The sequence below is a fragment of the Sinocyclocheilus grahami genome, unplaced genomic scaffold (genome assembly GCF_001515645.1).
Source record: "Sinocyclocheilus grahami isolate Dianchi unplaced genomic scaffold, SAMN03320097.WGS_v1.1 scaffold110.1, whole genome shotgun sequence".
In the NCBI taxonomy this organism is placed as follows: Eukaryota; Metazoa; Chordata; class Actinopteri; order Cypriniformes; family Cyprinidae; genus Sinocyclocheilus; species Sinocyclocheilus grahami.
This window is the reverse complement of record NW_015505289.1, coordinates 1,933,520-1,950,023: the sequence shown is the minus strand read 5'-3', so window position 1 is coordinate 1,950,023 and position 16,504 is coordinate 1,933,520. Positions and strand designations below refer to the sequence as shown.

The 16,504-nt window shown below is 38.7% G+C and overlaps 1 protein-coding gene across 1 annotated transcript in view; it reads left to right on the top strand.

Annotated features, from left to right (window-relative positions):
- grk3 (G protein-coupled receptor kinase 3) overlaps window positions 1–13,602 on the top strand; it is a 75,234-nt gene extending 61,632 nt beyond the window's left edge. Inside the window, exons 14-20 of the mRNA XM_016277248.1 lie at window positions 2,458–2,558; window positions 3,209–3,275; window positions 4,103–4,198; window positions 4,568–4,730; window positions 6,296–6,432; window positions 7,663–7,776; window positions 9,938–13,602. Coding sequence (XP_016132734.1) covers window positions 2,458–2,558; window positions 3,209–3,275; window positions 4,103–4,198; window positions 4,568–4,730; window positions 6,296–6,432; window positions 7,663–7,776; window positions 9,938–10,099 — 840 coding nt within the window. The 3' untranslated portion in view covers window positions 10,100–13,602. The remainder of the gene's footprint in view (window positions 1–2,457; window positions 2,559–3,208; window positions 3,276–4,102; window positions 4,199–4,567; window positions 4,731–6,295; window positions 6,433–7,662; window positions 7,777–9,937) is intronic.
- Window positions 13,603–16,504: the final 2,902 nt, after the last annotated feature.

Genomic DNA, 16,504 nt, shown 5'->3' with positions numbered 1-16,504 from the left:
CCAATGAGATTGGCGCTTTTGTTCACGTGCCTGGAGCTGCTGAAGTTACAGGAAAACACGACTTGGTGGCACTCAAGCACAAAATGGTCTTGCCAAGCACACATTGATACCTAACGACGAAGAGGAAGTAAGTAGACCAAGAAGATGCATCGAGACAAGATGAATGTAGAGCTGCTGGTCTCATTGGTGTCTGAACACAAAGGGCTTTATAACAAACGCAACAGCAACTACAAAAATCTCGATAAGAGGGAGTTGTTATGGAGAGGAATTGCAGATCAAATCAGATTTGATGTGTACCGGGGTATTTCTGTTTTTCATTAAGCGCCATCTAATGTCAGGGAGTGAATTTGCACGTTCACTCGGCTCATCACCAGCGAAAATCGCTTGGGTATGAACACACAAGACGCGTCAGAAAAACGTCAGCAATAAGCGCTGTCGCCATTCACTGTACAGAAAATACTAATTCTGTGGACAAGTGACAGATTTCAGCCACGGCTTCAGCATCTATTTTATAGTTTAGGGGGGTGGGCGCTTCGGATTCTAGAGAGCATTTGATTGGACAAAGTTTGATGAGAAGCTGAAGTACGATGCGACGTCAAAAAAATAGTTGAGCCGTTTTGGCGGAAGTGACGAACTGCAAGCTTTGAATGCTTATATCTTCTAAATGCGAATTTTGTCACTGTTTTGGAGCACACTGCCTTATAGATAATCTTAAGACTAACATATTGATACTAACACCCAAAAAACTTTCATTTTGATTTCATGGGGACTTTAACGGATGAACTCAATGCAAATGTCAATTATAAATGTATTTTTTAAATTCAAGTAGTAAGAGTATCAAATGGCTTGTTTAGAGACAGACTTTATATTGCTGCCTGTGAGGAACGAATCAAATCAGTCATTAGGACTTAGAGCTTAGGACTTGAAAAAAATCTTTTCAGAAATCAGCAGAAAAAGCTCTTCTGTGTCTAAGCAGCTGTTCTCCTGCAGAGAAGTTTAACAGTTTTCCTTTGACAAGCAAGATGATCGTGTTTTATTTGGAAACTGGAACACATAGATTTTGGGCCAAGACTGACAGTGCTGTCACAATGTTCAGTGGTCTTTATAATGTCCAGCAGTAAATCGTTTAGTTTTTTTGTTTCCTCTGGTGAAATAAAAGCTATTCCAGTGGACACAGAGCAGTCCTGACACAGTAATTTAGCTATTAAGGTTTGTTTTAGGATGCTGACCTCACTGGGAAAGTTATCTCCAGATTTCATTAGTCAAGGATTTAAAAGCTGTCTTGTAAAATAAGCTGTTTTATTGTCTGATCAGATTTAGTTAAGATTGGACTGTAAAACTCAATCATGACTCCACAGAGGTTCGTTGGCGGACGCACACTACCATTCAAAGGTTTAAAGTTGCTAAGATTTTTGAAAGAAGTCTCTTCTGCTCACCAAGGCTGCATTTATTTGATAAAAATACAGTAAGAACACGTATATTGTGAAATATTATTAAAATTTTAAATGACTTTTCTACTTTAATATATTTTAAAATAATTTATTTTTGTGATGATAAAGCTGATTTTTCAGCAGAACTACTCCAGCCTTCAGTTCCACATGATCCTTCAGAAATCATTCTAATATACTGATTTGCTGCTCTAGTAACTTTTCTTATTATCAATGTCAAAAATAGTTTGGCATAGCATTTCTTGTAGCATTTATTTCAAAGAGAAATTTTGTGTAACATTTTAAATGTATTTTCTGTCTTTTTTGGTCAGTTGTATGTGTCCTTCCTGCCTATAAGTCTAAATTTCTTTAAAAAATAAAATAATAAATCTTACTGACCCCAAACTTTTAAACAGTACTGTATATAGTGGCACTTTTGAAACAGGTAGGGGGAAAACTCCCATAGACTTTGCATTAAATGAGGAACCCAAGACCAGAATATTGTTGAGACTTGAAGCTGGGCTCTTTTGACTCAAACACACTAGCAAGTACATAGCAACAAGCTACTACTCAGAACACCATAGCATCTATAATGCAATGCTCTGTTATTTAGTTCAGTGTTACAGTGACTGTACCTGATAGCCTGAATTGAGTGAAGTTTGTTTGTCTGCATTTACTGTGACTGGTGAATGTTGACCTTGATTTCAATGTGCAGTTGGCACTGCCTGTTATGTAAGAGAATTGTTTTGGTTGTCCTCGCATTCATTTGTATGATTGTGAGGATATTTAAATACTGTTAAGCACTCTGTACTGTTAATGCTCTGTTGATCTAGACGGCTACTGGAAAGTTTGCTGTTCCTACGTATTTGCATTTTACTAATGAATGTTTAGTGTAACTGATTAGGAAAGCTAATGAAACAAAAGTAAACATCTGGTGAAAGTCAAACACCAGCCAACACGGCATAAAGTCTTGTTTAACAAGATATCAATCCAACTCATGAGCTTCTTCCTGTTCTTTCTCTTTCATCAGAATGTGGAGTTGCCTGACTCCTTCTCACCTGAGCTCAAGTCCCTCTTGGAAGGACTCTTACAGCGAGACGTCGCCAAAAGATTGGGGTGTCTGGGACGGGGGTAATTCAGATGGCCTCCATCTTGAAGATTAGACATCTAGATATCTGTAATACTTAGACATTTTATCGGATGTGTATTTGGTTTGTAGTAAATAATATAAATGAAAAAAAAAAACAGTTTGATGTCCAAATGAAGCGATTGTCTGAAAGCATTTAGACTTATAAAAGACAGAAGGGCATGCTGGGAATTATTTGTAGCTCGTTCTGAATTGCTGACACCTGCTGGTCAGAAGTGGTGATGGTTGATAGACATCCTATTTTACCTGCATACATACAGTATACTCATGCAAAGCAATATATAGCTATATCTATATAGCAAATCTCAACTGATTTTTATTTTGTTGCAAAATATAACTATATTAACGCCCAGCTCTTTAACTAAAGTTTTATTTATATGTCCAGATTTATCGGCATACATACAATATACTCATTTAAAGTGAAATATACTATCTAGCAAATCTCAACTGTGTGATTGTTTATATTGTTGCAGCACGTAAACTATATTAATTCCCTGTTCTAATCTGCTAAATGCAACTATAAGACAACATTAACGTCATGATTTTCTGTAAAGCTGCTGTGGAACAATGTGTAGAGTGAAAATTACTTTACAAATGTATTTGACTTCAGTGTGATCTCATGTACTCAATGTAGGGCGTCAGAAGTAAAGGAGCATTTGTTCTTCAAGGGAATCGATTGGCAGCAGGTCTATCTTCAGAAGGTGAGACCTTCAACATTGTTTTTGGTATCAGCCCTAATAAGGAGCTCTGTTGAAGTCCTCATATCGTACATTCTGATTAAATAAGGTTTTGTGTAATTGCAATTTATAACTGATCTGATTTAGAGTTCAGATGATTGACTAGTCATCCAAAAATCAATTGGCAAGCCTCAGATTTTTTTCTTTTTCATTTTTAGTGGTGCTGCTTTAAAAGGAATGCATTTAGATGAACGTTATCGCAGAGTGTTTTAGAGTGCTGACAGTGGCTGTTAGCATACTAAAATCGGAACCGCCATCAAAGCCAAGCCTTCAATGATACATTTTCATAAGTCAATTACTGTGTGACCTCATATCACTTTCTGTGAGCAATGTTCCTGTTAGTGTGCACAATCTTTTGATCTCGGTGTTATGAGGACTGTCATAGTTTTCTGAAATAAAATGTCATAAACACTGAGCCTATGGAGTGCAACAGTCAAGTTTCCGCAAGTAAAAGCTCCATTCATTTTATCCATGGAGGAATTGATTTTTAATGAAAATTATAAACTTATAAAGACACGGTTTAAAGTCCTTGGGAAGAGTGAATGAAACATTGCTGAAAAAGTGGTCAGGCACTGTTACACTCTGTTGAATGGCTGTTTTAAACATCGATATATGACCAAAAAGCACATCTGATTGGTTCCTGATGTACATGAGCTTTAGTTGTGCAAATATTTAAAACTAAAAATTCTAAAAATATTTAAATCTGAAAATATTGTGCTTTGCACATCCCTCCCATAATTGTTTCTCTAAGGATTTGTGTGATACTTTCTGCATCTTCTGTTTGGTTGCAGTACCCCCCACCTCTCATTCCCCCCAGAGGAGAAGTCAACGCTGCGGACGCCTTTGACATCGGCTCCTTCGATGAGGAGGACACCAAGGGAATTAAGGTAAAACCAGTAACTTTAGTAACTTTTCACTTATTCCACTTGGTGCTCAAGGCTGATGTCTTTGCTTCAGCTAAGTGACCATCAAAGCAGACTACTTGGTAGTTTTTCAAGTGGAGCCAAGATTGTGTCCAGCACTGAGAGAACCGTATAAAATCTAAGAGCACTTGAGCTTGTATTTCATGCTTTGAAATCTGGAGGAATTTTTCCACTATGCTGTGAGCATTTTAAATGACTCCCTTGTAGCCAGAATTTCACTTCAAGCACAAAGTCTGGTCTACGTTGCAACTTATTCTCTCCAAGACTGCCTATTTAGACATGAAGAGATTGTCTGAATTGAAAGTAATTGTCATCTTTGTGTCTCTCTCTCAGCTGCTTGACAGTGATCAGGAGCTCTATAAGAACTTTCCGCTGGTGATCTCCGAGCGCTGGCAGCAGGAGGTGGCCGAGACGGTGTACGATGCCGTCAACAGCGACACAGATAAGAATGAGGCGCGCAAGCGGGCTAAAAACAAGCAGCAGGGACATGAAGAGGGTGAGACACAGCACCTTAGTTTTATTGTTGCATTTATTTATTTTCTGCACATTTCCCCCTCAAATTCTCATTCATGTATTATGGCTTATTATTCAAAAATTATTTTAGATTTCATGTATTTATGTAATATTTATGTTTTTAAAATAATATATACTGTCATTCAAAAGTTTAGGGTAAATATGATTTAATGTTTTTTGAAGTCTCTTATGCTCATCAAGACTGCATTTATTGGATCAAAAATAGTAAAAAAAATAATAATAATAATATTGTGAAATATTATTACATTTTAAAATAGCTGTTTTCTATTTTAATATATTTTAAAGCATAAATTCTTCCTGTGATAGCATCATTGATCAATTTAGAATTAATTTAAAAGTATTTATTTAAACAAATACTTTCTTACCCCAAACTTTAAATGGTAGTGTAAATGTAAAAAATTTTTTTTTACGTTTGTTTTATAATTTTGTATATTTTATCATTTTATATCTATAGCTAATTATTTGGTTTTGAATCTTGAAATATAGCCTTCATATTGCTTTGTGAAATTTGTGCACTTAGAAACTAACATATATGTATTGCAGAGCTTCCTGTGCAGTCAATAGATATTTAGAAGTTTATATTTCTTGGAGAAATCTTTTCATGTACACTACGTTTTTTTACTAGTGAGAGGTGTCATGGCAATGTACACAGAACAGCTGGTTGCAAAATGCTGTTTGTAAACATCCTGTTTGCTCTTATTCAGCAGACTCTCATTTTCTGACTTCTGAGAACTGTAGCGGGTTGCTTGGGAGTGTCCTGTATTTTGGACTTCCAGAGGGTCATGAACCTAATGAACGGCCGCTCCAGGCATCACATTGTCTGCGGCACTCGGTCATTTACCCAGGTTTTAAGCCGGTCCAAAAGATAATGTTTTCTGGTGGAAACTCCAGTTTGCGTTAAATCATAAGCCGTCTACAGAATTGACAAGCACTAATTTCACACAGTGGTGTCAAGAGAAGAAAATGGCCTCTGCTACGGTAGTGCTACATTCTCCAGCATGAATTAAAGGCCCAGACTGACGTCAGCTAATCAACTTTCACGGGTCCAGCATCAGTTCCGTCAGCAACCTTGGGAAGAGGCTTGAACTCTACGTACTTGTCATGCAGTGATGGTGCCACATGCTTCCCTCAAGGGAAAGACATGGAACCCATCACATGACTGACTGTGTGATGGTCAGAAATAGATCTGAAAGAGCCCATGTAATTTATCAAAAATTTATTTACCATGTAAAAACACTGAGTTAATCGTGTGCGTCACGACCCCAAGACACAAGCACGGGAGTCGTGAGCAGGAATTCGAGTGGGTTAAACCTCAGTGGGAGTTGAAAGGAATAGATGACCCAAAAATTGCCATTTATTCACTCTCATGTCTTTCCAAATGTGACTATCTTCACAAAAAAATATAATAAATATGAATGATTATATAATATACCCAAATTTAGGTAAATGCAATTTTTCCAACATGATGTTGAGTATCCAACATTTGAGCATTATGTGATTGCGACTCTCTGTGTTGGGTTTGTGCAGACTATGCGCTGGGGAAGGACTGTATCATGCACGGCTACATGCTAAAGCTAGGAAACCCCTTCCTGACACAGTGGCAGCGGCGGTATTTCTACCTGTTCCCCAACCGTGTGGAGTGGAGAGGCGAAGGAGAGTCTCGGGTAAGTGTTTTTGTGTGTTTTGTTTGCTGTTAGCATTCGTATAAAGGGTTAAAAGACCATTTTTTGAGAGAACATGCCTGTGTGTCCCTACGCTGTAGGAACATTGGACTAAAACATTAAAAAAACATAAATTCAAGGTGAGTCTGGTACATTTTATCTGATTCCCCCTCTGCTTTAAGTTTCATTGTCCATTGCAGAACAGGAATTGTCAAGATTTTGATAAATATTGTAAGGAGAAGGAGAGGAAGGAACGCATCCCTTTAGAAATTAGCATACGCCCTAAGTCTTAATCCATCCTGCTCCGAAATTCCCATAGTGACGCAGGGTCACCTGCAGCCTGAACCACTGAGACACCCACCTCTCCTTATAATATACATTGCTTCTTTCCACCGCTAAACCAAACCTCAGTCTTTTCCAATCCGGAGGAAGCGATTGCATTTGCGCTCAGGTCTTTCTAATGCAGAAGTAGGTCACTGCAAGTTCCCTGGGGCCAGAGTGTTTCTGCCCTGATCTGTAACTAAGATAAAGAAGTGCAGATTTCACCAGTTTCCTGCATTTTTAACTCCCAGAGTTCCTGAATCTTCGATCTGAAGGGTAAATGCTCTTCCTGTGGAACATGTTGAAGAGGAGATGCATGGAAACGGACAGAGAGGGAGGCCACTTGCAAATCAGATTGCAAGCAGTGATGCTTAAACTTCACTACATTGCAGTTGTTCTGTGTTCTCAATTTTGGAGAGCCAGTCTGGCATTAATTCTTTCATTCATTCATTATTTATTTGATTTTACAGTTCTATATGTCTAAGTTGTCGCACAGAAGCTCACTTTAAATCAAGGTCTTTAGAAACCAGTCTGAATGTGGTTCGTGTCATTTAGAGGAAAAATGTTTGTACAGAAGTGAAACGACTTCCATTATCCTTCAGTTTGATGGGAATCAGGTATCCGCGATCAGACTGTTACATGAGATGCTACGTCTGCAGCTCGTTGCACCACCACTGACTCACTGAGTACAAGAACAGCTTGTCATCCGTGTCTTTGCTCCCTCGTAGCCCCAGACAACCTCTAGAATTTCTACCTCAGTGTAAGTGACACCATTAGATGTGTATATCTCAAGCACTGGGTAAAATCCCACCCGTCCAGAGCTAGCAGGTTGCATAGCGTATTCCTCACGAACAAGATAGTCTGTGAGAAGACTCTTACAGGGATGCACTAATTAGTCTTTCCTCCCCCCAGCAAAACCTGCTGACCATGGAGCAGATCGTGACTGTGGAGGAGACGCAGATCAAGGACAAAAAGTGCATCCTGCTGAGGATCAAAGGAGGGAAACAGTTTGTCCTGCAGTGCGAGGTAGGGCACCTTCATGCTGTTCTCACCATCTTGTTGTGGGTTTCTCTCTTCCCCTTTTGCTCTTGTATTATCTTGCTTCACTTTTAGTGTTCCCAATCCTCTTTTTCAAACTCTACTGAATTGTCTTATTAAAAATGAATAAATAACTAAATGTAAAAATAAATCAGAAAGTCAAATTTAACAAAATAAATCACATTTAGATTTTAAATAATGTCACATTAAATGTAATAATGAATAATAATACACATAATAAATATTACATAGTGTATGTTACTATTATTTTGTCAACACTGTGGAAAAAACACTTTGGTTTCAATCACAAAAACAAGGCAGAAAAAGTGAAGCACTGCCTTTATGGGCTGCTTATGATAATATTTAATTAATTGAGATTAAATAATATAATTAATAATAGTAATATTCAATTAATAATAAATGTTACCTAGTGTATGTTACTGTTATTTTACGGCCTTGTTTTTCTCAAAGAAGAAAAGAAAACTTTGGTTTCAATCACAAAAATAAGGCAGTAATAAATAAAAATAATTACCACAATATATACCTTTGGTGATACTGCCCAAACTTTGTTTCTCTATTCCGCTTTTGCTCTTGTTACTTTTTACTTTTTCAGAAAAAGTAAAGCACTGCATCCTTGGCCTCTTATATGATTATATTAAACATTTAATTGACTAGATAATTCAAGAAAAGATGGATTGTGCAGAAAAAGTAATGAGGGCTTCTGTATATGCTGCTATGAACTTCTGTTCTAGGAAACGTTCTTTATCTTTTTGAGCCTGTGTTCTGTGGGAAATATTTTTTCCCATCTGTGCAGGAGCAGCATCAGAAGTGCGTGTCCATGCATTTGCAGACCTTAGTGAACATTGATCCGAAATTAAACCTCATGAGGGCCTGATTTGATGCACTTTTTATGGACAGCTCATGCCATACAGATATCTCTCACATTAAAGAATGTTCACTTTCAGAATAAAAATTTCCTGATAATTTACTAGTCCCCATGTCATCCAAGATGTTCATGTCTTTCTGTCTTCAGTCACAAAGAAAGTAAGGTTTTTGAGGAAAAGATTCCAGGATTTTTCTCCATATAATGGTCTTAAATGGTAGCCAACGGGTTGAAGGTCCAAACTGCAGCTTCAAAGGGCTCTATACGATCCCAGCTGAGGAATAAGTGTCTTATCTAGCGAAACGATTGGTCATTTTCTAAAAAAATAAATAAAAAGTCCGCAAATTCATGCATTATGCAATCACGTTGGAAAGGTCACGTACGGTTAGCATCTGTGTACTCTGGTTCAATAAGGTGGGGTGGGGCGAAAAACTCTCAAATTTGGGGTGGGGAGAAAAATCTAATTTTCTCCAACTTCAAAATTGTCCAACATCGTTTTTACCTTTTTTTGTAAAGGGCATTTGACTTTCTTTGCTTGTTCTCTTTGTAAACTCTGGGTCAGTACTTCCGCCTACGTCATGCATGACCTTTCCAACGTGATTACTTAATGCGTGAAGTCAAGCTATATTTCTTTAGAAAATGACAGATTGTTTCGCTAGATAAGACCCTTATTCCTCGGCTGGGATCGTGTAGAGCGCTATGAAGCTGCACTGAAACTGCAATTTGGATATTCAGCCCGTTGGCCACCATTGAAGTCCATTATACGGAGAAAAATCCTGGAATGTTTTGCTCAAAAGCCTTAATTCTTTGTGACTGAAGAAAGATATGAACATCTTGGATGACGGGGGTGAGGAAATTATCAGGAAAGTTTTATTCTGGATTGAACTAATCCTTTAAATGCACAAGCCTCCCAACTCGATTGATTCCAATCCAGTTTGACATCCAGGCACAAAAGCATACCAAAATACTGGTGCAAAATACATTGCGCAATTTTTGTTCAAATAATTTTTTTAAATACTTGATAAAGTATACTGAATTAAACATAGTTTCATTTAAAATTAACATCTCCCTTTACTGGCTTTCAGAATGCAGTCTGGTATTTCCTTATTCACAAAAGAACATTAAAAATCCTTTGCATCCAGACTGCCTAAAAACGCTGTCTAGGTAGCTCTCTAGGGTTTTATCTATTTAAAAAGTTCTTGATATGTTAAAAAAATCATAAAGCAGCTGAGAATGAATTGCTAATGTAATTTTTTTTTCTCACAGAGCGACCCAGAGTTCGTACAGTGGAAGAAGGAGCTCACCGAAGCATTCACCGAGGCCCAGAAGCTGCTGCGTCGTGCCCCCAAAGTCATTGGCAAGGGGCGAACCAATGTGGTGGAACTGTCCAAACCTCCGCTCACGCACCGCAACAGCAACGGCCTGTGAGCCGCCCCTTCCTGCGACCCTTGTCCACCACTCCTCTCCATCCTCTTCATCGACACACACATGCACACGCTCTCACACTCTCTCTCTCCCAGCAAAACGCTTGTCCAGCAACATTAGGCTTCCCAGCTGGCACAGTGAGCCGCCACATGGTCCGTCTTGGAAGGTTCTGCTGGACTGTGCCCTGCTGTTCCTCAACTGTTCATCAATCAAATGCACACACATACACACAGTTCCTTGCAACTTGACACGCTGGGGTGGGCGTCACTCCAGGATAATGTTAAAGAACAATCAGTGATGCCAGTGCTGAATCTGGGACCCTGTTTTGACCAGTGGTGCAGGCTGGGATACTGCACCTTTTTTGTGAGCATGTCGTTGCTTCTGTGATTCCCACATTCTCCTTGCACACACCGGCATGCTCGTATTTAGGCAAAAAAAGGCCTCTGCTATAAGGGTCCCAAACAATGTCCACTTGGAGCTTCTTTACAAGTGAAAGTGTTCTAGCACACTTTCACTTGTAAAGTGTGCTAGAACCGGACAGTATCCGTACCTCTGCTAGAGGGAAACCAGAGCCATGCGGCCTTAGAGATCTAATCAGATGGAAACAATCTCAAAAGACGATGGCTTGAACAATATCACTCCCGTTGTCTTTCATGTCCTTTGTGGGAACACCAAGGCCACTTCACTGATTGTGCCATTCTTGATGTGTATGCTTTGCACCACTTTCTGTCAACATCGGGGGTGCATGGCATGCATGCCATTTCATGCTAAATGGACTCAGATTTGTGGACTGTTGTGGCACCCAACCCTTGTCCTGTACTTGAGAAGTACAAAAGTCTTCGACACTTCCTTGATACTCGCTGACGGATTGAATGAACTGCAACGGCGAGTGTTGCGTGCATCCAAGTTCCAAGAGCTCTCAGAGGACGTACAGTGAAATACGGAAGTGTTTTTCATTTCTTTCTTTTTTTGCTTAGCCCTTGTAAACCAAATTTGGTTGGGTTCTTCATAATGCATTAAATGTGTGTACTAGTGCGTGTACACGATGCAAAAAGTAGGTGTTGTTGCTTTAAAGGAAATGCCCCAATATTGTCACCAGGAAGATTTGTTTTCTTTCGCCTTGAATGTATTTTTGTTTCTCTTTTTGTCTATTGTTTTTTTGTTGTTGTTAATTTGTTCGTGGGTGGATTGTTTTACGCTGCTTAACACAATGGGAAGGAACGTGGCAGGACCTTTCCTAAGACACGAACCCAACCTCTCCCCCTGAACCCACAGAAGTGCAAAAAGTGCCAATGAAATAAACGTTCGACTTGAGACACCTGAGAATTCCTTGAGTCCAGGCCGCGTCACCTGCATCTCCCTGTGAACAGACCCCGAGAACAGTGTTGGAAACTGAACGCACAGAATAAAAACTGAACTGCAGACTTCCAGTCGTGTACAAGGATGCCAATGGACAGTTGATGATGCATGGTTAGAGGGACCACTTGGGATAAAAAAACAGCAGCAGCATCCCTGGAGTCTTTTATCAGGCTGTATATATGAATCCTTTCTCTGTGCATCTACAGTATAATCTTATTGACAATGTTTGCATATATGGCGTATCTCTGTCTCTGCCTGTCTGTGTTTGTCCCTATGTCTCAGCTTGGGGGCGGGTGGGGTGGGCAGGGTTCACATCTGTCAATCAATCGGCAGCCGTGTGCAAACCTCAGGCTGAGAAAACTGTGCGTACGCCTCTTTTAGGACCATCGGTGTGAAAGAGCGAAGAGTTGGATGGCTTATCTCATAATGAGGTGCGAGGAGGTCTTTTGTCTGTCTCTTGTCTGTTTCGTTATGCCGGCGCTTCTGAAGGTGAGACGCGCAACGCAGCTTCGCCATTATCCATTCACGGGCATACAGACTGTTATTCAGTTCGAAGGTAGGACGCTCGCACTCACAGGTGTTTGGAAAGGTGGGCTGCTTGGATCGCGGAAGGAGAGACAACTTAAAACCATTTGTTGTAAGGCTTGATTTGAATATAGTTTAAATTTTTATATTGTTTTGAATGTGATGCAAATGCAGATTTCTATAGATGACACATCTTTTTGGAGTATGTTATGTGCATTTATTTTGGTCTTTTTTTTATGGAAAAACAAGCACAGCTTAACAGGCATGAGGTGATTTTAAAGAAGTGTTTTCATGTATATTCAGGTTCTATTTTTTTTCCATGCAGTAATTTTCTTTTTCTATGACTCCCGTCTGTGCATTCCGAGTGATTTGCATGCGGTGCTCTGCAGAAATCGCAGGGTTTTGGGAGTCGGATCAGTTTTTGTAGTCTTTAAGTGTCGGGGAGGTGCCATCCTGAGGATGTTTTAGTGCCCTTCAAGAGTTTTATTTTGAAACCAAAATGGCTTGTTTTGAAATATATATCACTGCACTTTTTCCACCACGCTTCACAAGCTGACGAAATAAAATGTGCCAAACGACTGTAGGAGAATGTCCTTGAACCAATAAAAAGCTCACGCAATGCTCGCCGGCTATTTTCGAGACAAAAAATTGGTACGTTTTAATGGGCGAGCAGCAGTGAGTTTGAGAAAGAGTACAAAAATGTGATGAAATTCATGTGACGTGGAACAAGTGGGCCGTGGGGCAACGATCCTACGTCAATTGACGATACGCCTCAAAGCTACTGACCGGCGACGACCGGTACCTTGTTTTGAAACTGCTAGCCCGTTTCTCAAAAAGGGTGGCACCTCCGCCAGTCCTAAATATCCATGTTTTATTCAGGGGTTTTTTTGTTTTATTTTAACGGTAGCTTTTCAGTCACTTCGTCAGTGTTTGCTTCATTCAATTGCTTGTGTGTCTGTTCTGTAGCGGTGAATTTTGTGTGTGGGTGAACGCAGGTTTCAAAATGGAAGAGGACGATAAATAGGAAAAAAAAAAAAGAAAAACAAACTAACAAAAATCTAAGTATATATGTGTATAAGAAATAAAAACAAATGAGCTTAGGTTTATTTAAAAGACTTTACGATGTAGACAAAAAATTGACTCGGGAAGGGATCGGGTTCGATGTGAGTTCAACTATTTGTGGTGAAGAATCAGCTCAGATCTTGCACATAAGAAGTTTAGATATTGTACCTACGAGTTACAGATTATTATTTTTGTTCGTTTAATACAGAACTCTTTTGCTCTCTTTCATATTTATTGTCTGGTCGGGGAGCTAGTCCCTCTGTGCGTTGGTTTACCTAGGGCACAGAGCTGTGGAGTATCTGGGTTTACAGTCAACCGAAACTCTCTTTTTCATGTGCCACAAACAAGCGCAAACGCAAATACTACTGTCTGGGGTTATTACCATTAAGGTTATGATGATGATGATGATGATGATTATAATAATTATTAATAATATTATTCAATGAATGATAATTGTTATTAAAATTATTTTTTTGTTTTCATTTTTCAGAACAGCTAGGAACATGTGTGTTGGACTGCTTATAAAAACAGTTCAGAAATAAAAGCCCCTTTTTCGTGTTGCCATGTCTGCTGTCTCCATGCTTTAAAGCTGCTTCATTTCAGGATTTATCCTGTTTATATCAGAACAAGGACACTCGTTCGATTTAAACTAACTCTTTAGTGTGAGATTTATAAACTTAAACCGCCATTAGCCAACTTTCAGGGCATGTTAAAGCCATTTGGAGGGACTGCGGCCAAGTCTCCTCACTGGAGCTCAGTGTGATTGAGCAGTGCATTAGTGTTCTGGAGTAAACAGTCCTCTGTTGGACATCCTTCTCTATCCTGCAGCAATAATCAAAGCTCAAACGAATCTAAGAGTTCTTGAGGTTTATTATCCTCGCCGTATTATAAATATGTCCTTGTTTACCTCTCTCCTTGTGCCTAGATGTGAAAAGGCTAAATGGTGATTTTAACAGCACTGATTGAAACAAGCATTTGGACACTAGTCACAATGTCTAAATGTCATTAGATAAGAAAATCAAACCAAGTGGCATCTGTGCTGCTAGACCTGTTCAGTGAGTTTTCCTTAAAAGGTTTCTTTAAAGTAAATGCTCTTATGCAATTACATTAATGCATTTTTAAAGTCAACTTGAGTTAAAAACTAACCCTTTTTGTTTAATTTTCTTCATGTATTTGTAATCTTTTGTCAGTGATTCAAATTAAAATGGCATCATAATCTTTCATCAAAACGTAAAAAACTTGATCTGGTCACTTAATTTATCTGGTCTCCTGCTTTTTTAGGATCCAGTCAATTCCCGATAAATCAGTGGGTCTCGACCAGTGAGCAAGGACTCTGAATTAAGTCAAGACAAGCATTAATGTAAGAAAGAAAGAAAAAAATGGATAAACTTGAATGTATGAGGTAGCCTGATTTAAACGTGTGATTTCTAAACCTGAAAAGGTCAGCAAATTTAAAAAAAAGTGATAAAAATGTTTACTGTATTTTATAATCCACTAAAATCACAAACCAAGTGTAAAAACCCATGAAAAATTACGAGGCCTTCAAATGTTGTGAACGATGGGGGGCATTGGAGAAAAATATTGAAAACCACTGCGACAGATCAAATCAAGTCTATTTAAAATATTTTTTTAATTGTGGAATTAAAATTGTTTTTGACTGCAGTTTTTTTTTTAATGTAGACTTTAAATGTCAAATGTATCTTGGAGGCTAATGTATGTAAAATGTATTTTATTTTTATTATTTTTTTGCAATAATACAGGGATTATTAGTTCAAAAAATGAAAACTAGTGCCATAACACAATAGCTATATTTACATGCATCAAAATAATCGGATTATAATCAGATTGATGGACTAAAAGCCTTCATATATAAACCCATCAGATTAAAAGGGGTGGTGTAGACCTGAAATAGTCCAATCAATAGGAAAAAATTAACCATGTAAATGCTTGAATCAGTGTACAATATTGTTATACTTAAAATAGAACAATTTTATTGTCCCTTTTTGGGAAATTTGTCTTCAAATTTGGTCTTCAAATAACACAGCCAGCAATCAACATTAAACACCCATAACACACATCACCTGGTTTAACAATACTGTAATAATAAAATGATGCAACAATGCAAATATATTACAACCTACAACATGAAGCCTTAAAAATCCTCATTTTGGAATTCTCTTTTTAATAATTTAACCGACTTTGGCACTAAAGAGTTTTTGTAGCAATTTGATTTACACCCTCTAATTCTATCACCGCGTGTTGTTAGGACACGGTGATCGAAAAAAGCTTTAATATATTAATGAATTAGATTCTAAACGTATCCATTTCGTTGCAAGAGCAGTGCGCTTCCACAGAGAGATTGATTGATTCTGTCGCGTCGCGTCTAGTGTGGACACCCAAATTGCTTGTTGCTGGAATCTTGTCGTTAGAACACTGTAAAGCGTCTCCTCGAAGGTGTAACAAGTTCAAATTCTCATGAAACGTGTTTATTGTCAGTTACAGTTGTCTTGGCTTGTTTTAATGTAGAAGCCTCATACAACTTAATGTCTACATCCATTTACATCATAACATTGTGTGTGTGTTTATTTCCATCTCACGTGTGAACTCTCAGTGGATGAGACTGAATATTGGCTAAATATCTGCTAAAAAAAAAAGCTCTCTTGATGTTTGTCATCAACAGTAATTACACATGCGGTAGCTCCAGTGACATTATCCACAGCGACTGGGAACTAGCATGCGCAGAAGGGTTTGGAATGCATGTAATGCACATGTAAAAGAATATGTGACTCATATCGCAGTGTTCATATAACTGTTCGTTTCAGATTTGCATCCATTCCAATTGATGAAAATACCTAATGTTTTTAGCCACCTAAACTCTTTTAGCTGACGAAACGAGACAAAGAAAGACCTTTCATGTGAAATTGATTTAACAGATAGTAATCAAGTCTGCTAAAGATTGAATTTATAAACTGTAGATCATGTTTCTCCATGGTGGCATTCAAAACCCGTAATATCCATTGGCTTCCAGCGATTCCTCCTAGAGATCATGACTGTGATGATACGCTTCTGTCCTCTCTCTAATTCTCTCTGACACCTCCTCCCGCAGCGCACCTCCCACCCCATGCGTCTCACAGCTGAGTCTGTCCGTCAAACCGCACCGGCAGCCATTAGCAAGCCTGTGGACGCTTGACTTGTGTGCTTTTTCTAGCTGTTTCCAGCACTGCTTTCCCCGGTTTACTTCAAGACGGATTTCCAGGTGTCCTGTTTTATCCTAAACATCCAAATGGAGTCATTCTGAAGTCCATGTGAAACTCTTAAGCAACATTGCTGCCAAAGTAATCCACCGTGTTTTGAAATCATCCACATCAGTGACGCATCCAGTCGGATCCCCAATGTGTTAGTCGAAATTATGTCCAGTCCCCCTCCCCCCCCTCCCCTACAATTTACAGCACTCAAGTGTTT